We start from the raw sequence: 27,423 nt of genomic DNA on the forward strand, positions 1-27,423 counted from the left end.
TGAGGGCCAAGCTGCAGGCCAGTCTGTCCCCTTTGCTCACCTGCCACACAAGCTTTTCTTTCTTGGGGAGAAATCTCGTGTTCGTTTAAAGCTGCCCAAGTTAAGGCAGAAATAGCATATGGGTCAAATGACATTAAGTTTTAGGTAGTTCTAGATTCACCAATCAAGCACAAAATACACCTAACTTCTTCCCACGTCTGCACAGGATATCCATCGCGTACCTTGGAAAGAAATTCAGGTAGTTCTCAGCATGTATACCCTGACAGCCTCCTCATGAAGGGACATACATAGATCCATCCATACACACACACACACACCCCCAACCCAGGTTCTAAAAGAATAAAACAAAGTTTATTTTAAAACTTTATTTCTGCAAAGCCAATCAAGAAGTGTTGGAGGGAAAAAGTGTAAAAGTTAATTATTCTTGCATATTTAGGAAGAGCAAGCACTTAGTTTGAGAAAACAAGGACTTAAAATAGTTGAATCAAAGGCAGTACCCTGCTACTGTATTTTAAAACAATGGCTGATGATCTTTCTTAAGCAACATTCCTTTCTTCCCTAAAAGCTACAATATGATACAGTACGCAATAGCTCACTTGAAAAGTGCTAGGATCAGAAGGTAAAGAACGCCATATGCCACCCCACTTAGACTTTCTACTATACAATGCCATTTTGGCGCTTGATAAATCAAGCATTTGTGTAGCATTACATTCAATAGAAACATTTCTCATACTTTGGGTTTAAGATCCTTGCCCCTCCAGTTCCGATGTTGTGACATCTGACTCTTCATCATTGTAAATATTTTCAGCCTGGAGACAACCAAATAAAATCAGAGGTAAAACTCCCCAAAGATTTTACAAGACTATCTAAAAATAGCATTCACTAGTTCTATCCAGATTTTAGCTGTCACTGGCCAGAGTCATTTAGTGCTGGAAATTAAATGTGGACACATTTTGGAGTAAACTTAGTTTCCTTTTTGTTTTACCCCCAAAGACCAATAAATTTCATGAGGAAAAGGCACGCCAGTGTCCTCAAAAATTACTTGCCAGCATGTAACTCCACACACACACCTAGCTGCCCATGCACTACTACTTATTTCAGTTATCCATAAAAGGTGTTTTCCAAAAGCATTTCAGACACTTCGACGGAGTGACAGCCCTGAAGTGCTTAGTGCGCATCACCACAGAACTCAGTATCTCAGTGTGAACGCACTGATGTTTCCTCCCGTATCCTTCATGCCTACGACATATCAGACACTGGACATGGCGCAGTGATGCCAAGAGCCCAGCTGATAAAGGGCGTAACGATCATGAAAATCGGAGCAGGTGCTATGTCTACATCAACGTGTGCACAGATTTCTCCCAACCCGACAGGTGCATATTGAACTAAAGACTGCTGTTAAAATGGGAAAAGGTCTTTTAAGACTTTCTATAAATATTTGATATAATATGTACCTAAATGTTTGATATATGTCTATTATATTAATCATTAGTAAAATCTCTCCAAGATAGTCATTGAGGAAAAAATAAATACTTTAGGCTCACCATTTGCCATATCTGCATGATGTTATCCTCGGACACCGAGCAAATGACCCAAGGCTCATTGGGGTTCCAACTAAAATCTGATATCTTGGCGGTGTGTCCTCCATGAATAAACTGTTAAGAAGAAAAAAAGCCTTGGTTTCATATCTCATGTTGGAAGTTAGTTTTTAGAGCATCAGTCTTGTAACGGGTCGCTGAACTGCAGTTTGGAGTGAGGGTGGTACAGGCTTATTAGTAAGCCAGCCCTCCACCACTCTTGATTTTGGCAACTTCCAAACCCTCCAAAAAAGGTGATAGGATAGTACAACGAACGCCTGGATAACCATCACCTAGGTTCCCCAAATACTATTTCGTTAACACACCACCTGCTGAGCCACCACAAAGTTGCAGACAGCACACCTAACCCCTAAATACTTCAGCCTGCATCACCGAAAACAAAGGACATTTTCCTTCACGACCACAGTGCCATTTCCATAGCTAATATAATTAACACTAAAATTCTGCCTCATTAGCAAATATATAGATACAAATATTCAACGTCATACATTTCCAGGATGTCTTATGTTATACATACTCTCCTAAAACTGGCCCACCTGGAGTCTCCTGGTTCTTGTGTGGCCCCCTGAAGGATCCCCTTCTCCCCCTTACTAATGGAAAGGCATACTTCTCAGCCATCCTTCAATCTCTCCAAAGCACACTGCCCCAAGGCTGGGGGAAAAAAAGAATTCTTGGGACTCCAGAAGGTCTTTTAACCTCCCCCATAAGACCTAAACCGAGGTATTTGCTAAGAAATGCTGAAGGGGGCAGTCTTACTTCCTGCACTGGGCTTTATTTATCTTAGAATTAAGATTCAGAAGAAACAGTTGTTGGGACTTCCTTGCTGGTCCAGTGGTTAAGACTCCGTGCTTCCACTGCAGGGGGCGCAGGTTCGAGCCCTGGTCAGGGAACTAAGATCCCACGTGCCACGCAGCGCGGCCAAAAAAAGAGGACTTCCCTGGTGGCACAGTGGTTACGAATCCGCTTGCCAGTGCAGGGGACACAGGTTCGAGCCCTGGTCTGGGAAGATCCCATGTGCCGCGGAGCAACTAAACCCGTGCACCACAATTACTGAGCCTGTGGTCTAGAGCCCATGCTCTGCAACAAGAAGCCCGCACACCACAACAAAGAGTAGCCCCTGCTCACTGCAACTAGAGAAAAAGCCTGCGCACAGCAACCAAGACCCAGTGTAGCCAAAAAAAAAAAAAAAAAAAAAAAAAAAATTAAAAAAAGAAGAAACAATTTTCACATGGAGAATATGAATACTTTGTTATGAACTGGTAAGTCACCCTTCCTGACAGAAAGTCAGATTTGACTTTAGTTTGACAGTGAGGTCTATCTCCACCAATTAGGTTATATGCAATGTAACTATTTTACCTAGTATAAGATGGGATTAACAGCTTTTAAATATAGTCATAAAGGGGACATAAGTGAAAATCCTTTCAGACCACAGGCTTGGAATATAAACAGGAGTCATTAAATCAAGACATTGTTATATTTAAATCTTGTTAGTATCCAGTTTACTACACTTAAATGTCCCTTGATTTCAGACTCTCATGAAAAAGGAAGCAAAATACTAGTGGATTTTGTCAAGGCCCATGAAACTGTTACAGAGACATTGTACAAATACATTGTCCTCTCCCTGCAATATCAAAAACTAGCAGGAAACCTTAAAAACATTATACACTAAGTGCAAGGATCAGTCACAAAAGACCACATACTGCATGATTCCTGTCATATGAAACATCCAGAACAGGCAAATCTAGAGAGATAGAAAGTAATTAGTGGTAGCCAGGGGCTCACAAAAGAAGACTGGGAAGTGATGGTTAAAGGGTACAATTTCTTTTTGAGGTAAAAAAAAATATTCTGAAATTGACTTGTGATGGATGTCCAACTCTATGAACATAGTAAAAATCACTGAAGTGTATACTTCAGTGAACTGTATGATCTGTAAATTATATCTCAGTAAGCGTTAACAAAATATAAAAAAAGAAAAAAGTAAAAATGGTTGGTAGCAACACCTTAGCTAAAAAAAGACTTAAAAAATTTACGAGGCCCTGCATCACAAAACAGACTTCTCAAATTAAGACACCCAATACAGAATACAGCATTTAGATGCTGTCATCTGTCTATGGTAGCACTTTATTGAGAAATACTATAAGCAGCAGAAGTATTAACACTGAACATGCTAGTACGTCAGGCACGGTAACACACAGGGCAAGGAGTAAGGGGGTCTCGGATGTCCATACTATGTGGCATCTAGTGAACATCTTCTGTGTGCAGGGCTCATCCTCAATGGCCTTCTTTACCTTTTAAAAGTGGTGGGCAAAGCCCAAGCATTCCAAAAATTAGTACTGGCCTAAGAGCTAAATATACGTTACAGAGGAACGAGTGATTATCTGCCAAATGACTGGTGGAGATAAATGTTGAATTCAGAGTGAGGACAAAGAACCATTACCAAGTCTGGCAATGATTCATAGAAAAGTGACCTGAAGTGTACAATGAAGGACTCAGAGTCAGGAAGGATGAGGACAGATACCACCATGCAAACCTTCAAAGGGCCAAGGAGATGCCAAGATAATTTAATTAGGAATGGGAGGAAGATGGTGGACACTGTTGGCATCAACAAGATCGAGGAAGCATTCATTTTTCTGAGCAGGGAACTTAATCAGGTCATTAAGTTTTTCCATACTGTTAGAAAGTGTTAAGTATTGCTAATTGAATATCAATGCCCCTCACCCCCAAACCCTCAGAAACATCATAATTGAGAGAATCAGTGAGAAATTATTATACACTATTTTCCAGGAGCCTAAATTATTGTTAGTGAAACATTGGTAAAACCTACTGGGCTCTATTTAGTATTTTCAATAAATGTCAAAACTCTATCACAATAACCTCCAAGGCCTCCAATTTGAAATCATCTTCAAGAGCTAGAATTTGAAGTTCTTGACTCATTTTCCAGATACATGAAACAATGACAAATAGTCCAATCTGCATATGACATTTCATCTTGCATTAAGAAAAGCCAATATATACCAGGAGCTCTGGAGGCCCATCTTCCGCATCTTCTGCTGATTGTTCTTCTCCAATTTTGCTATTGAGAAAGAACACAATGCCTTCATTACTGAAATTCTTCTAGCATCAATGTTTGCAAAGCCAGCATCAGCCCACAAATCCCATCCTAAAACACACACTCTAAAAGCAACTTACTCCTCTAGTGTTATCGGTTAGTTTTTGTATTAATTATTTGGTGGGAGGGTGTGGTGCTTACTTCCTGGAAATGGTAATAAGAGCCGTTCATAACTGAAGCTGAAGAATAGTAATTATTGTTAATAAATATTAGCTTAAAATTCATTCAATATTTTAACTGAGGTGTTTCCTGCATTAGGATTAAAAGGTGAAAAGAATATAAAATATCTATAGAAGAACTGATGCCCAGTCCCTACACTTCACTCTTAAAGCCTTTCTCATCCCAGGAGTGAAATACAATTACACATCAGTACTGTAGATGTGTCTAAAGATATGACAACAAAACAACTTTAACTATGGAATATATAAGCCAAGGAAAGGTTAAGTTTTAATTTTTTCTTATCTTAAAAATGTCAATTTGTAGAATTTGCTGCCAGCAGTTCCAACAGTGAAATCACTCGTTACACACCAATCATCAGCCCTGATACCTAGGTAAACAGGTGGACTTTGCTAGTAATAGCTGCTAAAAAAAAAAAAAAATACAGCCAAAATACACAACTTTCCATGTGCTAGACTTTTTCTTTCCAATAAAGCTAATCAAACAAGCCAAACACATGGGACTGCTAGACAATTATGTTTCTCCTCCCACTGTCAGGAGTACAATTGCTAACATCGACCATTTTAATCCATAATTTTATCTAATGTATTCTCTTAATAGCAAGCAAGACATGAATAAACTTTAAGAAGAAATTATACAATGCCTGCAAATTTATTTACGGCACCCCTAAAGACAATCCAGTTGCCAGGACATCAGACTTTCAAACCTTGCTGCACCAGTTCATACAACACTGTAGTTTTTGTTTAAGGTTTCTAATTTTACTACTAAAATTGTTTTCAAGTTAAAAAAAATCACTCAAATGTCTGTTTTAAAGATTCTCTACATTTTCAAGCATCTATCACAGCCAGAGTTTGTTCCATAAGAACACAGAACATTAGATGTTTAGCAGTTTTACAACACAAGCATTTTATTCTACAGTGTCTCTATTCCATACACTGAAAAGTGGGTCTACTGTCTCTGTAAGTAAGGCAGCCTTGACTAAAAACTTAGTCCACTTCAAAGCAATACAGGTAGGAAAGAAGTTATTTTCAGGAATTTAATGATTTAAATTTGAGATAAGGACATCTTACAGAGATGTATGTAACGGAACATTATTAACGGCTCTAAAGGCTCAAAAAAAGCAAAGGAGTCTGAAATTCTTGCAACAGCAACTCTGCAGTCAAGGAACTTTAAGAATTGGGAGCAACTCTTTACACAATGAGCGCCCAGAAGAACTTAAGATCTCTGACAGCACAGGCTATGCTTATCCTGTTCCCAAGTTTACCCCAGCAGTTACACAACCCACAGCGGGAGCTCATACCTGCGAAGAGAACCAATGAAAGCACAGAAGAGCAAATGGTAAAAAAAACTGAGAAAGACTAGTCCTGCAGGTGTAAGTGTGACCCAAGGAGACATGAACAGCTAATGTCTTTACCCCCTTCTACAGCAGAAGTGTTTTCAATGCCATCATTTTGATGTTGAAACACACATGCACCCCCGCCCCCTGACTTCAGTCCTAATTATCAATAGAAAAACAAAACTCACATATGCATAAATTTACTTTACAGTCCATTTGCTGATTCACTTCTATTTTATGGAACAAAGACTCTTCAGGAAGGTACTTAAAATTAATATTAGACTTATTAAACTGGGGTTAGCAAATTGCTCTTCTAGTTTATGAATTACTACATAATCTGCCAGATTAGCATATTTATGCAATTTCTTGTCACCAGGTACTGAGTTACCTTAAATCCCACACGTTCAGGCGGCGATCAGTACCACTTGAAGCCAGAATAGTTTCGTTATGTGGAGACCAGTGGACCTAGCAATACATATTTGAAAATGTAAAGAATCATCCGTTCCTAAGTTTGTGGATATTGTTCTAATCCTTGACATTTTCCCATTTCGTGTTCTATACCCTCTCCTTGGCCTACAAGCCCTCACCCTCTTTGTCCTGTCCCTTCAGGTACTCTTTTTTTTTTTTTTAAACACCTTTATTGGAGTATAATTGCTTTACAATGGTGTGTTAGTTTCTGCTTTATAACCAAGTGAATCAGTTATACATACACATACATCCCCATATCTCTTCCCTCTTGTGTCTCCCTCCCTCCCACCCTCCCAGGTGGTCACAAAGCACCGAGCCGATCTCCCTGTGCTATGCGGCTGCTTCCCAGTAGCTATCTCTTTTACGTTTGGTAGTGTATATATGTCCATGCCACTCCGTCCCAGCTTACCCTTCCCCCTCCCCGTATCCTCAAGTCCATGCTCTAGTAGGTCTGTCTTTATTCCCGTCTTACCCCTAGGTGCTTCATGACCTTTTTTTTTTCTTTCCTAGATTCCATATATATGTGTTAGCATACGGTATTTGTTTTTCTCTTTCTGACTTACTTCACTCTGTATGACAGACTCTAGGTCCATCCACCTCACTGCAAATAACTCAATTTTGTTGGACCATCTCCTCAGCTTTCCCCCAGGAAGGTCATACTCCCCAACACAAGGGAACTCAGCTAGGGGTCCAAATAAACTTATTCAGCCCCGAAACCATCCCAGAAGCTTTTAACATTTTCAATGAAGTATATTTTAGCCTATGCAAATCTCTGTTTTAAACCACATACAAGATATTTTTCACTAGAGGACCCACCATGCTGATATACCTTAAGGGAAGAATCTCTGGATTTCACTTTTTAAAATTTTATTTACTTATTTTATTGATTGATTGCTGTGCCACACGGCTTGCGTGATCTCAGTTCCCCGACCAGGGACTGAACCCAGGCCATAGTAGTGACAGTGCCAAATCCTAACCAGTAGACCACCAGGGAACTCCCTTCACTTTTTAAACTGATCTTATTTTGCAAGGTTTTTTCCTTCTACTTCTGAACTAATAGTTTCTAAAAAGCTCCAAGTTATTTCTCACTAGTTAACTTACACAGGAGAAGAGGAGCTTTCAAAAATAATAAACAGGGACTCCCCTGGCAGTCCAGTGGTTCGGACTCTGCGCTTTCACTGCCGAGGGCGTGGGTTCAATCCCTGGTCGGGGAACTAAGATCCTGCAAGTCACGAGGTTTGGCCAAAAAAAAAAACAAAACAACAAAAAAACAATGCCCACTGACCATGATATAAAAGAAAAAAATTTTTTGATTTCCCTCTACCAAAACGTTACTAAAATCTGACAGATATCAGAAAACTGTCACATACCTGGAAAATTTCATCTTTATGAGATTCGAAGGTATGGAGTTTCAATTTTAAATTACGCAGATCCCATAAAGCTACAGTCTGAAGAAAAATAAATGAAAAGGAATTCATTTATGCACTTTACATAAGAATTTTAAAATATTACAGTAACAAGACCACTGGGTTTGTAAACACCAAGTATGCAAAAACTTAAGAAACCTTATCCGCAGAGCCAGTTGCGAGAATGAACTCGCTGTAGGGATTGAACGACAGGCAATTGACCTCAGCGGTGTGCGCATCAACCAGGTGGCTCGGCTTGGAGGTGGTGTTGGACCTGGTGTCCCATCTAAAACACAAAGGTACAAGCAAGGCACATAGCACACGAGCAGGCTGCTCAACCCAACCCAGCCTCTCTCCCCAACGCTCGGCGCCCACACCAGCACCACTCCACGCCACTGTTCTCTCGCTAACCCGCCCCTTCAGGGACACCAACCACGCAGAGTTGGACTTCCAACCGCTAACTGATATGTGCTAAACCTGCGCAAAACAAACTAGGGCTATTTCTGCTTTCTTGTTCCTTAGGTTCCTGTCTGGATTACCAGCTATTTCAAGTGTACACAAAATACTACATAAAGAAAAATGTAACAATTTGATACCTACAACATAGCCTTGTCAAATTTCCGTGTTTTGCTTTGTTTGCCTCAGACATTAGCTTATGAGATAAAAAGCATTCCAGGCAGTTGAATGCAGCCCCGTGGCCATGCCTTGATGCAATCACTCTCTCCCTCAACTTCAATGCAAACCACCCTGATCCCAATTTTGATACATACCACTGCCCTAAGCATGTTTCTTTGTGTGTACATACCTGTTTTCCTTTCTTTTTCTAAATAAAAAGTTGTGTTCAACCATACAGCACAGTAACTTTTATGTAAAAAGGCCATACCTACTTGCAGTTTATTATGTCAATTATACCTCACTAAAGCTATTTTTTTTCTTTTCTTTTTTTTTTTGAAGGCCAAGACATAATTACAAAAAAAAAGAAATCAAACCACAGGCCACCACAATCACTGATGGCCATTCAGGACACCCATATAATGAGACCCCACTGAATTTTCCACCTTACATCATAAGTTTCTGATCATCAGCAACAGATCCAAACAATGATTCATGCAGCAGGTGCCAGGCCACATCCTCTACAACAGCCGAGTGGCCAGTAAAAATCGCTTTAGCATCCACAATTTTGCCTTCCTTTGGTCCTGCATTAATATCCCACAGACAGACAGTCTGAAGAAGGAACAAAACAAGTTATAAGATACTGAATTTAAATGCTAACACCTTATTTAAAACACCTTTATTAAAAACAAAACTACTTAATTATATAAAAGTTACAAATAAACACGAGGAGGAAATATAAACAAAAGTAAAGCTTCATAAACAGAAGAGTGTATTGGTACAGCTTCCACAATCTGAGATGCAGAGGGCAAGGAAGATACAGTGTAATGGGGACAGGAAGACAGCATGGTGGCAGGCAAGAAATTCAAGATAGAGTTTCCACCTACATACATTCAGTCAAGTATCTAAAATTCACCCAGATTACACAACACAACACTGACAGCCTGGTGTTCGGTATCTACTGAACAGAAATGCACATCTTAAAACTTAACGCTGGGTTGGGAGACTGGGAATTAAAACTAAAATATGCCTCTTAAAAAGCAAAAGCCTTTGGCCAAGTCTCACTTCATGGCAGAAACCACTACACACATCAGGAAGTGCAAAAGGTGAATGACCTAGGAACCCCTATGAGGCTACTGGAAGATGCCACAGGGCCTGCCCAGACCTCAAAGATCACAGATCAGCAGGCTCTGGGAGTAGAGTCTCTTCTTAACATCTCATCATAAAAATAGTTGAGAAAAAAGTCTTAAGTTTCTATGAAAAAATACTACAAGCTATAGCGCAATGATTCTCATCTCAATGGTTTAAAACAAGAGGTAATTCCATTAAGCTATATTCGACCTAATTCCACTGACACTAGTATCAGCTTCATCTCTTTATAAATCACTTTTTTTTACCTGAAAGGGTTTCTGTTACATAATACACATGGCCCTTAGTCTCTGTTGGTACTTGCACAATTTACATGCACGGAAGAGACGGAACGTGTGGAACTCTTGCCATCACCTGTTCCTCACCTCAGAAGGATCCTGGGAACATTAGCAAGATCCCTGGCATATATGGAGCCCTTGGGAAACGTCAGCCATTAATTATGACTAGCAACTCCCAGCCTGGTGTCTTCAAAAAGTACTAGCAGTTAAGTTCCTGAGCATAACCCATCCTCCCTGTTGGGAGGATGTTCACTTTGAGGGAAACAAAGGAAAGCTTCCTTCCAGAGAACTGAGGTAGACCCTTGCTTCCCAGCCTCCCTTGGAGCATGGTTGCAAGAACATGACATGGGCTCAATCATCTGACCAGGTCTTCGAACTGTGAACAGCAACAAAAGGAGAATCTGTTCTGATGATTGGGGGGCGGGGGTGTTACATCCACTTTCCAAGGGTGGCAAGAATGACATCCTCACTGGCCTAATTTGGGTCAACGACCTGGCCTCCCCTCTTTTCCAGACCATTTTCTAGCCGCCACAGCACTTCTGTGAGCTACCCTACCCAAGGCCCTTCCAATCAATTACTTTTCTGTTTAAATCAGCCAGCACCATCTTTGCAGCCACCAAGGAAAATAGTTATGGAAGTTCTCAAAAAAGTAAAACTGGCACTACCACATGATCCAGCAATCCCACTTGGGTATTTATGCAAAGAAAACGAAAACACTAACTCGAAAAGATATATGCACCCCCATGTCCACTGTGGCATTATTTACAATAGGCAAGACAAGGAAACAACCTAAGTATCCATCAATGCATGAATGGATAAAGATGTGCTGTATATACGCAATGGAATACTACTCAGCCATAAAAAGAGGAAATCTTGTCATCTGTGACAAAATGAACTTTGAGGGCAGTATGCTAAGCGAAGTAAGCTAGAGAAAGACAAATACCACATGATCTCTCTTATATATGGAAACTTAAAAACAACGACAACAAAAAACAAGCTCATAGACACAAAGAACAGATTGGTGGTTGCCAGGGGTGGAGGGTGGGAGAAATAGGTGAAGGGGGTATACATTTATTTTTTAAAAACAAATTAAAAGAGATATTTTTTTTAAAAGATCACTCAGAAAATGCCCCTGAAGAATATCCTTAAAAACAAAAAATAAAAATAGTAAAAATTTAAAATTTACAAAAAGGTAGAGAAAAATTATAGAAAACAAAACAAAACCATCAGCCACAGCTGGTTTTGCTTGCTTGTAACTAAACAATCTTGATTGGGCCAATTGCCTACTTTCAATACTTCAAAAAGCTGAACAGAAACTGCAATTAACAGACAAATAAAGAAGGTCTGCGATGTGACAGGCCCTGTTCTAGGTATGGGGATATACTAAGGAAGAAGGCAAGTAACCTTCTCTCACAAAGCTGACATAAAACGCTAACTGTGGCCAAGTTACATGAGCTTTCAAAAGCTCCAGAAGTCTACTCTCGGCTTGTACTTGGAGTCATACCAGACACTTCAGGCTTACAGCATGGGAACCATGAAAGAAAATATGGGGCTGTTAGTGGCAAGAATGCTACAAACGTTGATCTATAATAAATTAACAAGATCACTTTGCATTTGTGTGGTACTTTTCATTGTTAATTAAAACACTTTATATTAAAAGATGCCAAGGCAACTCAACAGGGAAAGATTGGCTGGGAAAGCTAGACAGCCACACACAGAGGATGAAGTTGGACCTCTACACCTCACACCATATCAAAATGGATCAAAGACCTAAATATAAGAGCTAAAACTGTAAAATTCTTAGAAAAAACATAGGTGTAAATTTTTGTGATGTTGGATTATGTAATGGTTTCTTAGATATGGTATCAAAAGCAAAAGTGACATAAAATATATAAACTGAACTCAAAATTTAAAACTTCTGGGCTTCAGAGGAAATCATCAAAAAAGTGAAAAGAGGGCTTCGTGGTGGCGCAGTGGTTGAGAGTCCGCCTGCCGATGCAGCGGACACGGGTTCATGCCCCGGTCCGGGAAGATCCCACATGCCGCGGAGTGGCTGGGCCCGTGAGCCACGGCCGCTGAGCCTGCGCGTCCAGAGCCTGTGCTCCGCAACGGGAGGGGCCACAACAGTGAGAGGCCCGCGTACGGGGGGGGGGGGGGGGGTGAAGTAAAGAAAAAACCCAAAGAATGGGAGAAATTTTTAAAAAATCACGTATCTGGGCTTCCCTGGTGGCGCAGTGGTTGAGAGTCTGCCTGTCGATGCAGGGGACACGGGTTCGTGCCCCGGTCCGGGAAGATCCCACGTGCCGCGGAGCGGCTGGGCCCGTGAGCCATGGCTGCTGAGCCTGCGCGTCCGGAGCCTGTGCTCCGCAACGGGAGAGGCCACAACAGTGAGAGGCCCGCGTAACGCAAAAAAAAAAAAAAAAAAAAAAATCACGTATCTGATAAAGGACTTGAATCTAGAATATATAAAGCACTCTCAAGGAAATACAAAATGAAAATGGACAAAGGATTTCAATACAAATTTTTCCAAAGATGGTACAGAAATGGCCAGTAAGCACATGAAAAGATGCTCAACACCATTAGTACATATAAGTCAAAACCACAATGAAATACCACTTCACACCCACTAGAATGGCTATAATAAAGACAGACCATAACAAGTGTTGGTGAGGACATGGAGAAACTGGTAGCCTCATACACGGTTGGTAGGAATGTGAAGTGGTGCAGCTGCTTTGGAAAAGTTTGGCAGTTCTTCAAACAGCTAAACATAAAGTTACCGCATGACTCAGTTATTCAACTCCTAGGTGACTACCCAAGAGAAATGAAAACATACCTACACAAAAACCTGTACAAAAATGTTCACAGTGGCAATACTCAAAAGCAGCCCCAAGGGGAAATAACCCAAATGTCTACCAACTGATAAATGAATAAATTGTGGTATATCTATATAATGGAGTATTGTTCAGCCATAAAAAGGGATGAAGTACCGACACTACTTTCACATGGATGAACCTTGAAAACATTAATGCTAAATCAAAGCAGCCAGACAGAAAGAGCCGCATACTATATGATTCCATTTATATGTAATATCAAGAAAAGACAAATCTACTGATTGAAAGTAAACTAGTGGTTGCCAGGAGCTGGGGGAAGGAAGGAGTGAGGAGTGACTGTTTAATGGGTATGGAGTTACTTTTTGTGACATTTGATGAAAATGTTTTAGAATTAGATACTAGTGATGGTTTCACAACTTTGCAAATATACTAAAACCTACGGAATTGTACACTTAAAAAACAGTATAAAAAAACCCAAAAAACCAAAAAACAACTAAACTAAAATGTAATTTATATTAATCAGGCCTCACAAACACTTTAAAGAGTCTCCATTACAGAGGTCCACTTTTAAATAATGGGACACCTTTTGCCCACTTTCCTTCCACTCTAAGGCTGCTTCAAAAGAGCTTTGTGGAATTCTAAGGCTCCAAAAGGGCAGTGTGATAACCATTTCTCTAAATCCTGTGGAAATGTTATCACAACAATCAGTATTATCTTAGAAAACCTTTCATCTATTAGTCTCCATCAGTGCAGAGCTGTCCGTGACACAGTCTTTAACTCTCAGTGCATGAGTAGATTAGGAAGAATAGGTTTCTCACATGGTCGTCAGATGCACTTAAGAGATGTCCACTCAAATTAGAATTCCAAGAAAGACCATAGCCTTCCTTTTGGTGGCCTCTTAACCTAAGATCAGGATTACATTCTCCACTTGGGTCTAAAAAAAAAAAAAAAAAAAAAAAAAAAAAAACGCGCACAGAAAAGAAAAGAAAAAAAAAAGAAAAAGAAATACATTAACTACTAAGTGATTATTTGTTTATCAGAACTGGTAAGAGCAAATTCCCACTCCTGAGTGAGCCGTAACATTTATCATAATGCCTGGAAAAGCACCACACATAAGCAAGGACTTGGTTTCACCCACGACCACCCTGAAAAGCTGTTCTCTGTGCTTCATTTCAAATACTCAATGCAAACCAGGTTTCGTGACCATAAAATGACTTGTTCCTTTGCAAAACCTAGTACTAAGCTCTAACACAAAATACTGAAAACTATACCAGCCCACAAATTTACATGGTGACAACCCACCCCAGCTCCAAGTCCAGTTTTAAGAACATTTTTGTGAGGCAACAGTTAACACAGCAGGTCTGGCTGTTCAGTCCTTGCATGTCTCCAAGGTAGCCTGCAACCATGACTGACCTAGCCAGCCCCAGGGAATGTGACTCTCACAAAATTCTTCATGTCGCCGTCTGATGAAGCTGTGTATGCCCAGAGCAGTGGGGCATGCTGTGGCAGCTTGTCGAGACCTGTAGGATTGTTGAGCAAGATTCATGATGCATCTGGCTTCACTGCTAGGGTCCTGAGTTTCCCTTACCATGGCTGGTCACAGAGCAGAATGTACCTGTGTGACCAGACCTCCATAAAATCCCCAGACACTGAGACTCAAATGGGCTTCCCTGGGCAGAGATATTTATGCCCCTGTGGTATGTGGCCCCAGAGGAGAAGGATTCACAGGTCTATGCCTGACCTCTCTGGACTCTGCCTGATGTGTATCTTTCTCCTCCTGTCTTTGCTCTGTAACCTTTGCTGTAATAAACCTTAGCCAGTTTTTATTCCCGTTTTTTTTGCTCTATATCCTTTGCTCTAATAAACTTTAGCCAGGAATATAATAACCTGCTGTGAGGTTCTTCTGTTAAATCACTGAATTTGGCATGGTTTTGGGACCCCTGAAACAATTTCTAAACCTTTAAAAATTAGAGTATACTAGTTTGAATGATGTCAAAGTTATTATCATTTTGAATCAAGAAGGGTCAAGCAATGGTCTGACTTTATTACTACATACCTGGTTTAGCAGGGTGCTTTGTATAGTCAAAAACCAGCACGTCAGAAGACGGCGTTTTTGTAGCAATGATGTGAGGATTCTGCGGCATGTAACGAGCACGGTTTACTTCTCCTTCGTGGTTAATTTTAATTTCACATTCAATTTTTCCTGTTACAGAACCAAAGCCACCAAATTCTAATGTGAGAAGAAAGAAATAAACACATACACTTACGATTAAAATTCACAAGTCACTCAGTTTAATCAACCTGAGATTTTAATCTGACAGAATACAACACAAATTGCCAAGAGAGAGGGAGAGAGGGCACGCAAGAACACAAAAATATAGGCTCGCTTGCCACTTGGAATTAATTTATTCTCGAAGCCCATGTGAATTGGAAAATGTTGATCCCTATTTTATGCAGTTCAGTTCCACCTTGGACTTAAAACATTTAAAAACCACCTTCTTTCAGTTGTGAAGATGATGTAATTATTCACGAAAATTCAAATAACCACACAATCAACACACCTCAGCCTTTTAGTTCAAATACAACTCATTTGGAAGTGCTGAAATTAGAATTGTATTTTAGGTTTCATTAAGACAGGTTCATCCTCAGGAGTATGAACACTCCTTGAGTCTAAAGTCAAAAACATCCTCATATCGGAAATCCAACTAACACCCACCCAATCCCAAGACAGACAGACAGACAGACAGACAGACACACACACACGTACGTCAGTTCCACCAGAATCCTTGAACACATTCAATCGAGTTGAACATGTCGGTTCAACTGCTAGTGGAGTGCCAAAGCTAAAATGAGTGGGCTAACCTCCCTATCTGGTGTAGGAATATGACTACAATGTTAAATAGTTACTAAAAAGGCCTTGGGGGAAAAAAAAGGCCTTGGAAAAGTGAGAAAGCCACATAAAAAGTGTAACTTCGGAGCAGAAGCAAGGTGATAGCAGAAAGAATACAAGTAGAGAATATCTAAGCAGATAAGAGCAAACAAGAACATTTTCTCTTTTGTGCTCGTAGACAACAAATCTAAATTAGTTGCTGACTTGAAAAAACTCGGAGGCTTCACATTATAACTGTTACTTCTTCCTGACCTATATCTCTTCTCCTTTGCACATTCCTTTTCAGCTTACCCTGTGTCTCAGGTCAAGTAACACTAACTCAAATGCCTAATGAAACCAGGCAGGTAACAACTAAAACAGACTGGCTGGGGCCTGGCGAAAACACACCGAAAGCAGTAAGCCTTTACTCAGTTTCAGCCAGGCCCTGCTATGTAGGAATGCTCAAGCAACACTAGCTCCCATGCCTTACTATCAGAATTTAGCCATTCTTGGGAATTCCCTGGCGGTCCAGTGGTTAGGACTCAGTGCTTTCACTTCGGGGCCCGGGTTTGATCCTTGGTTGGGGAACTAAGATCCCGCAAGCCACGGGGCCAGGGGTGGGGGGATGGGGGAAGAATTTAGCCATTCTTCTCTATGGCAAACACTGCTTACTATTTCTGAGGCTCAAAGTCATAGCCCATTTCACACAACAACTCTCACACAACCATACGCAATCACCCATTTCCCTCTTAGCACTTCCCCTTCCCATCGAGTCAATGGAAGAAAATGCCTCAGCCTTTCCAAGACACCCCTCCTGATCCTATCACCTGCCACCACCAGAGAGCCTGCTCCAAAGCTGCCGCTTTTATATTTTCAATCTCCCACCACGTGGACCCCAAGGATTCTTTCTCGCCCTTCTGCTACAAAAATACTCAAGTTTCCAAATTCCTTTAGTGAAAACAAACTCAACAGCTCTCCTTTAATAAAAACTGGGCTTCCAGGTAAGATTTACTGTGTACACAGGGCTTTGTTTTCTCAAACTCAAAAGGAAAAGCTTGAAAAATCACTATCTTAATGACAATAGTATCCATTAAAAATACCATAACTGAAAAATTTAAAAGGTGTTAACTGTGAATTACTGTAGTCACTTGTTAGAATGTAATTCACTGGACAAGTTACTAATAACAATATCTCCATGTATCATGCACAGAGACTAATTCTTAAGCTGAAAGTCCAATTAAGTACATAGTTTAGGACTAACAGCCATTAAAATTTTTCTGATTACAACAATATTTACAGAAATAATGCATAAGGTTGTAGGGTAATGGACTATGAATTGTGGAAGTGGTAAACTGAGTAAATCATTTTGGAAAAGGTTTATATTATTTTAGGTTGACAATGAATATACCACACAACTCAGCAATTCCACTCCACTACATAAATTCTCCCACGTGTACGAGGAGATGGAACAAGGATGTTCACTGAAGCATTGCTCATAACAGCAAAACACCCACACAGATACAATCCAACTGCCCCTTGATAGAAGAAAAAATTGAGGTTTAAGCATAATGGAATACTATACGGTTGTTAAAAGAATGACCTAGACATTTACATAGTATACACAGACAAAACTGAATGAAAAAAGCAAACTGCAAAACAACATTATGTATGTTTATTACTGTATGAATAATAAAAATACAAATAGTTGAAAACGGCACACTAATTTCAGGACCGTGATGAATTCTGGAGAAGAAAGCAAGGAGGAATGGAGTAGGGGTGGCAGGACTTTAGCTAAAAAGTAGAATTTTATTTTCAATAAGAAAGCTCTATTCAACCATTTGGGGCTGTGGGGAAAGCACTAACCCAGCAGGTCTGGTTGCTTAGCCCTCACAGTTCTGACGGACACTGGGCCCATGACTGACCCTTGACCAACTCCTGGGACCATGACCTCAGAATGTTCTCGATGTCACTGATGGGTTGATTTTGTGGTGTACACCTGAAGCAAGGGACCATGCTGTACCAGTCTGTCGGGGTTGCTTTGCACAAATATCAAGACTGATGGTATGCACCTGATTTCATTACGGGGCGGGGGGGGTCCCGAGTTCAGCTGTCATGGCTGGCTGCCAATATGATGTGCCTACAAAACCAACCGCCATGAAAGACTGAGACCCTGACCCTCGAATGGGCGTCCCTGAGCAGAGATAGTCCACACGTGTCCCTGTCGTTTGCTGCCAGAGGGAAAGCACATCCTGTGTGGCCCTGGATGAGACTTGTGCTGGACCTCTGTAGACTCCCTGATGCTTATCTTTTTCCTGCTGCTTTTGTTCTGTATTTTTCATTGTAACAAACTTTAGCCATGAGCATAATCTGCTGAGTCTTGTGAGTCCTCCTAGCAAAATCACCAAACTTGGGTGGTTGTGGGAATACCAAAACAGGGGACTGTATGTTTGGATTGGGGGATGGGAGTCAACAGCTTCCATAAAAAACCCACTATTAACTGTTTGGTGTAAATGCCTCCTGACTTTTTCCTATGCCTACACCAACACATATTCTTACTGTTACCAAAACAGTTACTATAATCACACATACCAGTTACTCACTTTATTTTGGAAACCTTTCCATACCAGTGCATACAGATTTATCTCCCTGCCTGTGTGTAAAATTCAAAGTTAGGTCATTCTTAGTAACTGCTGCACAGTATTTCAAACATACCATAATGTGTTTGACCAACTTCCTATGAACTAACATCTGGTTGCTAGGTTGAGCCTAATTTTTCAATCTTGCAAATACTGCTACTGTAAAATCCTTGTGCACATGTGGGTGAGTAGTTCTGTAGGATAAAGTCCTAGAAGTTAAACTGCTGGGCCAAAAGATATTAGTACAACTTTTTAATAGCATATAATTAGAGGCCTATTCCTTGACACCAATGCTGGAATATATGGTATACCTACCACCCTTCTCACTGTCACAGTGGGAAGCATCAAACTGTGCATCATCATTCGGAATATGGACTCGAGCAACCACGAGATGATTCTGCTCATCAGATGTGTGAGTCCCCAGCACTAGCCAATGAAGGGCATAATCCTTTCCTTCTGGTCTGTTTAGGAAAGAAAGAAAGTCATACTAATCCTTTAAGAAATCAGTTGCTAACAAATCCAGTCCATCACCCATCCCCATGTTCATAAATCATGACTTCTTGCCTGAAAAAAAATCTTCAATTTTAAACACACTAGTTGTTTCTGGTTTCCGAGTAAGAAGCAACAAAGTACAATGGAAAAAATAAAGTGCTGAGTCAGAAAAACTGGGTTTAAATCCTGGCTCAAACTAAAATTAGTTATATGCAATTCCTTAAATCACAACTTCCTTGTGGGCCTCAGTTTCTTCACCTAAACAACAGGTTATGAGTGAAAATGGCACTATGTGAAAACCCTTGTTTATATTTATGGTGCTTAAAGCTTATAAAATAGGCATTCTCATTTTTATGGGAGAGGGGAGGCGGGTCTTTGTTACCCTATTCTGTGGAAACTCACTTTGTGGCTGAAGAAATCACTGATACCTCTTGGCACCCTGGTCCAAGAAATGATTTTGCATCTGCATCTATTAACAATGCTTAAGCAATGATTCTGCATCTGGATCTATTAACAATGCTTTCCCATTTGTACTATCTAGAAGAGCAATTTTCACCTGTGTTCCATGGTCCCATCTCAGTGAGGAAGGCTGAGAAGTAAGGCTCTGGGCCCCAGCATCAGACAGCCTAGACTATTTATCTGTTTCTAAATTCCAGTTGCACAAAGGATTCAGTGGTTTAGAAAAAAAGGTTTGTGGGTTACTTCTAGGCATGTAATTTATTAATAACTGGGCTTCCCTGGTGGCGCAGTGGTTAAGAATCTGACTGCCAATGCAGAGGACACAGGTTCGAGCCCTGGCCTGGGAAGATCCCACATGCCACGGAGCATCTAAGTCCGGGCACCACAACTACTGACTCTGTGCTCTAGAGCCCGAAAGCCACAACTACTGAAGCCCGCGCGCCTGGAGCCGGTGCTCCGCAACGAGAAACCACAGCAAAGAGAAGCCCGCGCACCGCAACAAAGAGCAGCCCCCGTTCACCACAACTAGAGAAAGCCCACGTGCAGCAACAAGGACCCAACACAGATAAAAGTGAATAAATTTATTTTTAAAAATCTATTAATAACTAAAAAATACAAGATGAAATTTTACCAATATTTGGCTTAGGGTAAAAAACAGCAATAAATACACAAAAACTCCAAGAAAAGAATAAGGCAGCCATGGCTAAGCAACAGCAGTTTATTTGAAAAAAGACATGGGTCTGAGTCAACGTACATTCAGTGACCAAGAATACGACGTGGCTATCAAAAAAGATAATTAATTTCATCTGAGATGAACTTATATAGGGAAGAAGGCAAAACACATGAGCATTCACTCACTTATTTTTAACTGGAAAAACCACACTTAGAAAATTAGGCTCTAGCAATGTACTTTAGGAGGATTTGGACAAAATGAAACCTTTACAAGGAATAGTGGCTTAAAATGAAAGGGAACCTAAACATATCTCATGAGAACCATTTGAAAAGAAATAGGAATACTTGAGAGAAAGGAGGCAGCACAGAGCAATGTTAGGACTGACATAAAAGGAAGAAAGTGACTTCTTTTTAATGGCATTAAGCAGAAAAAACTAAGACCAGCAGGTAAAGTTACAGGTTAAACACGTCAATCCATCATATGACCTTTCTAAGGAGCAGGACCACAGATGGACTAGAGGGTCTGAAAAACTCCTTTTGACTCTAAAATTCAATTATTCTGGTTTCCCCTGACCCGATCATCACATAAGGATTTTTCTTTTTACTACAAATTCTTTCATCTCCATCATTAAAATACAAGCCTATTTTCCTGAGCCAATCAATATCTATTTTCCTCCAATACTGGATGCACCTAAGGCTGCAGAAGCACTCATTATAAAAGACCTTGTGCATTTTCAGTGCCAGAATCCTTTGACCACTTTAACTCTACTGCTAAGACATTCACCAAACAACCACAGATTATCACAAGGTTATTCTCAGTAGCATTGCCTGAAGCAGCGAAAGACTGAAAACAAATATCCATCAATAAGGAACTGGTGACATGAATTATAGTATATCCATAAACGGAACTTTATGGAGCCCTTAAAACAAAAGAACATATATATAAGTATGCTGATAGGAAAAAAGTCTCCAATATAAACTTCTCATTAAAAAGTCAAGTGAATTGGGAATTCCCTGGTAGTCCAGTGGTTAGGACTCCATGCTTCCACTGCAGGGGGCATGGTCAGGGAACTAAGATGCAAAGTCAAGTCAACAACTTGCTACCAGAAAAAAAGATGGAGGGACATAGCATGTACTTCTTCATGCCGGCAGGATGGATAAGAAATCGCAAACAAGGACTGCCTCCGCTCTGGATAAGGGAACTAGGAGAATAGAGGATGTGGAAGGGGGACTTATGCAGTTTTGTATCATCTGAGTTTGAATGTATACACAGGTTTTTAGGTAGAGTGTAAGTCTTAACATGTTTAAGAAATTATCCAATTAAGAGATATGAAATAATGATCTAGCAGTTTTGAAAAATAATTTCTTAGAAATACCTAAATAAAAAGGTTAAAGAGCCAAATCAATTTTATGGATGATCACCTAAGTGAATTTAAGGACAACAGCTTAGAAAGTGCAAGTAATCATTCGGAAGCATGCTGTATGTAGGCAGAAGGCCAGCCTGATGAGGTTGAGTAGAGCCTATCTCTCAAAGAGCCAGGCTATAAGAGTAGCCAACATTTTTACTGTCCTACATAGTGATGAAACACAATCACAGTCCCTTCATACCCCAAACAGAACCCTGCAAAGCACCAGACAGCCGTCCTCAACACCCAAGAACGCAGGCTGGCTGGCATCTTCTTGCATTCCCAGAGCCACTGCACGTGCCACAACCAGATCCCACTTCTTTGCATGCAAAGAACACCATGGAATATATAATTTAGTTAAAGTATTTTCTGTTAAGTTCCTAATTCTTAATATAAAAGTAATATCTGGGGGGCTTCCCTGGTGGCACGGTGGTTAAGAATCCGCCTGCCAATGCAGGGGACATGGGTTCAAGCCCTGATCTGGGAAGATCCCACATGCCATGGAGCAACTAAGCTCGTGCACCACAACTACTGAGCCTGCGCCCTAGAGCCTCTGAGCCACAACTACTGAGCCTGTGTGCTGCAACTACTGAAGCCCATGTGCCTAGAGCCCATGCTCCGCAACAAGAAAAGCCACTGCAATGAGAAGCCCACACACTGCAAAGAAGAGTAGCCCCTGCTCACCGCAACTAGAGAAAGCCTGCGCACAGCAACAAAGACCCAAAGCAGCCAAAAATAAAAATAAAAAATAAATAAAAATTTTTAAAAAGTAATATCTGGGCTGATATACACAGATCTATAATTTTAAGATCTTTATGCAAAACATGTTATAGGTAACATTTTAAAAAGACTTCAGTGTATTACTCAGCCATAAAAAGAAACAAAATTGAATTATTTGTAGTGAGGTGGATGGACCTAGAGTCTGTCATATCGAGTGAAGTAAGTCAGAAAGAGAAAAACAAATACTGTATGCTAACACATATATATGGAATCTAAAAAAAAAAAAAGTCTAGGGGTAAGACGGGAATAAAGACACAGACCTACTAGAGAATGGACTTAAGGACACGGGGAGGGGGAAGGGTAAGCTGGGACAAAGTGAGAGTGGCATGGACATATATACACTACCAAATGTAAAACCGATAGCTAGTGAGAAGCAACCACATAGCACAGGGAGATCATCTCGGTGCTTTGTGACCACCTAGAGGGGTGGGATAGGGAGGGTGGGAGGAGGGAGACGCAAGAGGGAGGAGATATGGGGATATATGTATATGTACAGCTGATTCACTTTGTTATACAGCAGAAACTAACACACCATTGTAAAGCAATTATACTCCAAAGAAGATGTTAACATAAATAAATTAAAAAGACTTCAGTAAACAGTATTCATTGAAATACAAATGGAAAAAGAGAGATATTCCACCCTAACAAATGATTTCTGAATAGGAAAGGGTGGGAGAATTACCATCAGTCACCATTTACTGTGTACTCACTCTGTGCCAGCACTTAAACATGCACGATCTTATTTACTTCCTCAAGTGCAGGCTGTCAGAACCATGAGCACCTCCATTTACGGACCAGACTACTCCAGGATAGAGACTGACCAACTTGCCCTAATTCACAAAGCTAAGAAGCAAGGGGCAGAATTCAAACTCACGTCTCTAACTTTAAAGCCTCGGCTCTTTTCTACAGTTAGAGTAGGTCAAAAAGATCCAAGCGAATGTAAATCATCTGCTTAACAGGAAGACACAAAGAGTCAAATGCACATGATGCTCTAAACCAGAACCTCAATACCCTTAAGCATTTGATGGTCAAAGTTATAAATGTCAAGGATTAGAAACCTCCACTGTTTAGTTCTTGGCTCTTCTTCCCACATCTGCACATTTACATTGAGATTTTTGGGAGGCCCAGTGGAAGTCCCTAACTGTATGGAAGTCAATGTTCACATATGGAAAATCTGGCCATCATATGAAGAGTTTTATATGAAGGTAATTTACTCTTATTTTTAAAAGTTCTTGCAAAATCCCCTCTCTAGAGTTTGATTAATCCTCATTAAGTTATATGCTCACAATACTCAAAATTTAATACACTTTTGAAGTACAAGGGCACGCGCACCGCAACAAAGAGTAGCCCCGGCTTGCCACAACTAGAGAAAAGCCCGCGCGCAGCAATGAAGACCCAGCGCAGCCATAAATAAATAAATAAATAAATTTATATTAAAAAAAAATAAAGTACAAGGCCCAGTTCCTAGTAGGAAAAGTGCAACTGTATGAGAAAGACAACCTAGTGCAGAGGTTGCCTCAACTCTGGGGCCACCTGGTTTGGGTTTGAAAGCCTGCTCCACCACTCACCAGCTGTGTGACCTGGGGCATGTTATGTCATATCTCAGCCCCAGTCTCCACATGATTTAAAAAAAAGAATGATAAAAAGTAATTATTGTACTGTTGTATTAAACCAAAAAATAGGACATAAAGCTCTTCACATGCGCCAGGCCCTGTTCTAAGTGCTCAATAAATGTCAGCAATTATTACCAGAGAAATTTTACAAAGAGGTGCAAAGAACACTCATAAAAACCAACAGCAACCTCAAAGCGTATCCCATACTATAAGCCAACACCACCACCTTTTCGTTGGTGAACTGCTGCTAAATTCTCTTCACCTTTGCCAATTAAGACGTATTCATCTTGGGGGCTGGTTACAAGGGTGTATTCACTTTGTAAAAATTCATCAAGCCACACGCTTATGATCTGTGCACTTTTCTGTGCACATGCCATTTTCCCATAAAGTTATTAAGAAATCCATTAGTGTGGGGCCCAAAGAAATGCTGATCTATATTTAAGTCCACGAAATGTCAAATATATCCAGTGCATCCTACATATATCCTTAATCTCACAACAGATTCTTTGTCCCCTTTTAACGCCACATTTATACGTCAGAAACCACCCCATAAATCGCTTAAGTCCTGAAAATAAAAATCACCTGCCACATCACGCAAGGTCTAAATTGATTACTTGCGTATGTTCTATGTATAAAACGCCAAAAAAAAAACCCTAGGAAATTCAAGTCAATAGTTAAATTTATGCGAAATAAAAGTTGCCAGAAACCCTTACTTAGTCACTTCAGGAAGCCACTGAACGGTAAGGCTCGGCCACTGAAGAGCATGGGTCATAACCAGGTCATACAGAAACGGTGTATTCTTCTTCCAGATTTTATATTCTTCATTGATGACACGCTCCTCCACAGTATCTTCAAACACTGAAATTTGGAGAAAGCCCACACGATTAAGTGGCTGAGAGGAATCGGAGTCACAATCTCCACTGGAGGTCACCTCGAGACGACCACACCTAATCTCCTCTTTCCCTTTACCTCTAATTTGGACACGAACAACCAACTGCTCTTCCAGAACGTGGAGAGAATATTAACACCAGGGAGCTTATTTTTTTGCACTTTAAAATCAATACCGCCTGCGTATACAAAATTGGGTAACTACACAGACAACGCAATTGTTTTGCAGGTTACAGCTGCTCGCACCTGTTCCAAGATGACGACCCGTATGTAGAGGACCTCCCCGACCCACCCGGCGAGACGAATCCACGTGTAGCAGAAACCCATCAGCCCGCTCCCTCCATCCCCCACCAGGAGAGGCCTCTGATCCCACGAAGCCCGAGTCGGCAGCCATAAGTCAGCGGGTTCCAGAATCCCCCGGACAAGGGCCGCGACCCCGAGGCGGTCGACGCGCGCGCGTGTTAGGAGGCGCCGTGCCCGCTTTCCGGCGGCAGAGGCCGCCTCCGCCCGGGGGCCTAGGGAGCGCCGCCGCTGGAGGGGGGTGGCGGGAGGGGAGGGTGGCGGGAAGGGGGCCCAACCCGCGGCCCCACGCCCGGCTCCGGAAGTGCTCGGAGCCCTCCGCGCTGCGGCCCCGTCCCGCGTAGGCCCCTCGAGCCGCGCGCCGAGCCTCGCGCCCGGCCCCGCCCCCTGCTCCTCACGCCAATTCGCGCCTTTCGCCGGCGCGTGCCGCGGCCTCGCACGCCCGCCGCCCCCCGCCGCGCGCCGCCCCGCAGGGCCTCTTACTCTCTTTACTCGCCATCTTGCGTCGGGTGTTCGCCCCTCGCCGCCTCCTCGGACTCCCCTTGCTAGCCAAGAGCGGCCCAACCGCAGGCGCTCCTGCCTTTCCCAGGCACGTCACACACTTCTAGCTCTCGAAGCCTGAGCTCCGTCTTACAGCCTGGGTGCTCCCCAGACGCTGCGTCCTTCTCTCTCACCTCCTCCCCGCTTACGGGTACCGAGGTCTGAGGCGCTCTTCTCTCTCTCTCCAAACTTGGAACGAGACTTTTCAACCCGCGCCTCCCAGCCCGCCCAGGCAGCTGAGCGCAGGCGCATCCGCCCTGGGAAAAGTGAGAGGCGGTGGCGAGGCGGGCCTGGGAGCCGACGGCTTCGTCGCCTCGACCAATGACGTGCGGCAGGCAGGTTTCACGCGGCGTTCGGAGGCGGGCTTCTAGGGGTGGGCGGGGCGTTCCGCGGCAGGAAGTTGGCGAGGCGCAGGCGCAAGGACTCGCCCGGCGCTCCCAGGGCCGGCCGCGGGGGCGGATGGGGGCGCGCGGGGGTGGGGCGAAAGGAGGCGCGGCTTGCAAGCTGCGTGGGGGCCGCGATCCCCGGGGCGGCGAGCCCTGAGGCCGCGGGGCGTGGCTGCTTGCAGCGGCCGTGGCCGTGGCGGTGGGGGTAGGGGGCAGGGAGGCTGCCGCCGCTTAGCCAAGCAAAATCTCAGAGCGAGAAAGGAAAATGGTTTCTAGTCTCGAGAGACTACTGTGCCCTCAAAGTCTCCCTGACAGTCGCGGGCATGCAATTCTCTGCACCCGAAAGTTCTCCCTCCAGCCGACTGGCCTTTTCTGGGGCCTGGTCGAGTCAAGGTAGGGTTTGTCGGAGGCAAAGGGGGCCTTTTGCAGAGGCCGCGGGCGTTTTGTGACTGCAGAAGCCGCCGGGCCTCCCTAGTAGGCTAAACCTGCGGCCTGTTCAGGCACAGGCCGCAGACGCTCCGAAGCTGATTTGAATTACATTTTTGTTTGTTCACAAATTTGAGTCATTCAAATGATGTTTGAGGCCTCGTACTGCGGGGGATTTTGTCCCTGCACTGGCGTTCTGGTCTCTGTCCTAGCCCCGGGCCCTGCTGAGTCATACTTGTCACCTGCGGGGGTCCCAGTGTGGCCCCACCCCAAGCTGGCGAAGCTGGAAAGAGCTGGGCACAGCTGACCTGCGCCGGCTTGCCGGAGGCTTGCTCTGCCCTGGAACTTGGTAGCCCCTAAGGAGTGCTCGGGGGTGAGGAGAAAGCAGGCTGCAAGGCCAAAAGGGAATGAAAATGAGAGCCAGGAGCAGAGGGGACGGGCTTGGGGGAGGTGGCCGAGGTGCCTAGTGCAAAGGGAGCCTCAGTCTACATCCAGACTCGGAGAGGCTCCCGCTGCAAAAGCACCCCCGCGCCGGGACACTTGCTGCTGTGATGCTTTCCAAGCACCTTCTTGCAAATGACGATGGTGATTCTGAAACGAAATCGTGCGGTTGCTGCTCTGATGTCCACTTTTATGATCGGGAAACGAACCCAGGCATTACTCTAGTCCGTGGCAGAACCACTCGTATTACCTTATATAGAAATTTACTGTCTGGTGTCTCTGGTTTCCGATATGGTACAATTCATTATTATAACGCTCTCCCTTTCATGTCAGCTTCAGGAATGTGACTGAAGCTGGGGAAGGGGGGAGCGGCTGGAGAGGGAAGAGGGTTGGAAGGGTGTTTAAACAATACAGCCCTCTTGTTCTAAAACACTGGTTGGTAAACGTTTTTCTAAAAGGAGCCAGATAGTAAATATTTTAGGCTTTGGGGGCAACTACTCGGCAGCGTTATAGCGAGAAAGCAGCCCTAGACAATATGGATGAACCTGGCT

The 27,423-nt window shown here is 42.5% G+C and overlaps 1 protein-coding gene across 3 annotated transcripts; it reads right to left on the reverse strand.

The window, feature by feature from the left end:
* Positions 1-350: 350 nt before the first annotated feature.
* Positions 351-25,882, reverse strand: RBBP7 (RB binding protein 7, chromatin remodeling factor). Of its 3 annotated transcripts, none has more exons than XR_004348098.1 (12): positions 25,563-25,878; positions 24,605-24,749; positions 18,785-18,930; positions 15,021-15,194; positions 13,783-13,898; positions 9,158-9,318; positions 8,254-8,380; positions 8,059-8,136; positions 6,609-6,685; positions 4,614-5,254; positions 1,545-1,655; positions 351-809 (listed from the first exon to the last, which is right to left on the reverse strand). XR_004348098.1 is itself a non-coding variant. In XM_032620157.1 (12 exons), the coding sequence occupies exons 1-12, from the start codon at positions 25,576-25,578 to the stop codon at positions 741-743; spliced, it is 1,251 nt and encodes a 416-aa protein (XP_032476048.1). In that variant the 5' UTR covers positions 25,579-25,882; the 3' UTR covers positions 351-740. The 3 variants fall into 3 exon arrangements, 2 of the variants coding, with proteins under 2 accessions (XP_032476048.1, XP_032476047.1); XM_032620157.1 differs by having other exon boundaries at positions 4,614-4,671; positions 15,021-15,167; positions 25,563-25,882; XM_032620156.1 differs by having other exon boundaries at positions 4,614-4,671; positions 25,563-25,881.
* Between the last annotated feature and the right edge of the window lie 1,541 nt (positions 25,883-27,423).

This window comes from Phocoena sinus, chromosome X (genome assembly GCF_008692025.1).
Source record: "Phocoena sinus isolate mPhoSin1 chromosome X, mPhoSin1.pri, whole genome shotgun sequence".
Classification (NCBI taxonomy): domain Eukaryota; kingdom Metazoa; phylum Chordata; class Mammalia; order Artiodactyla; family Phocoenidae; genus Phocoena; species Phocoena sinus.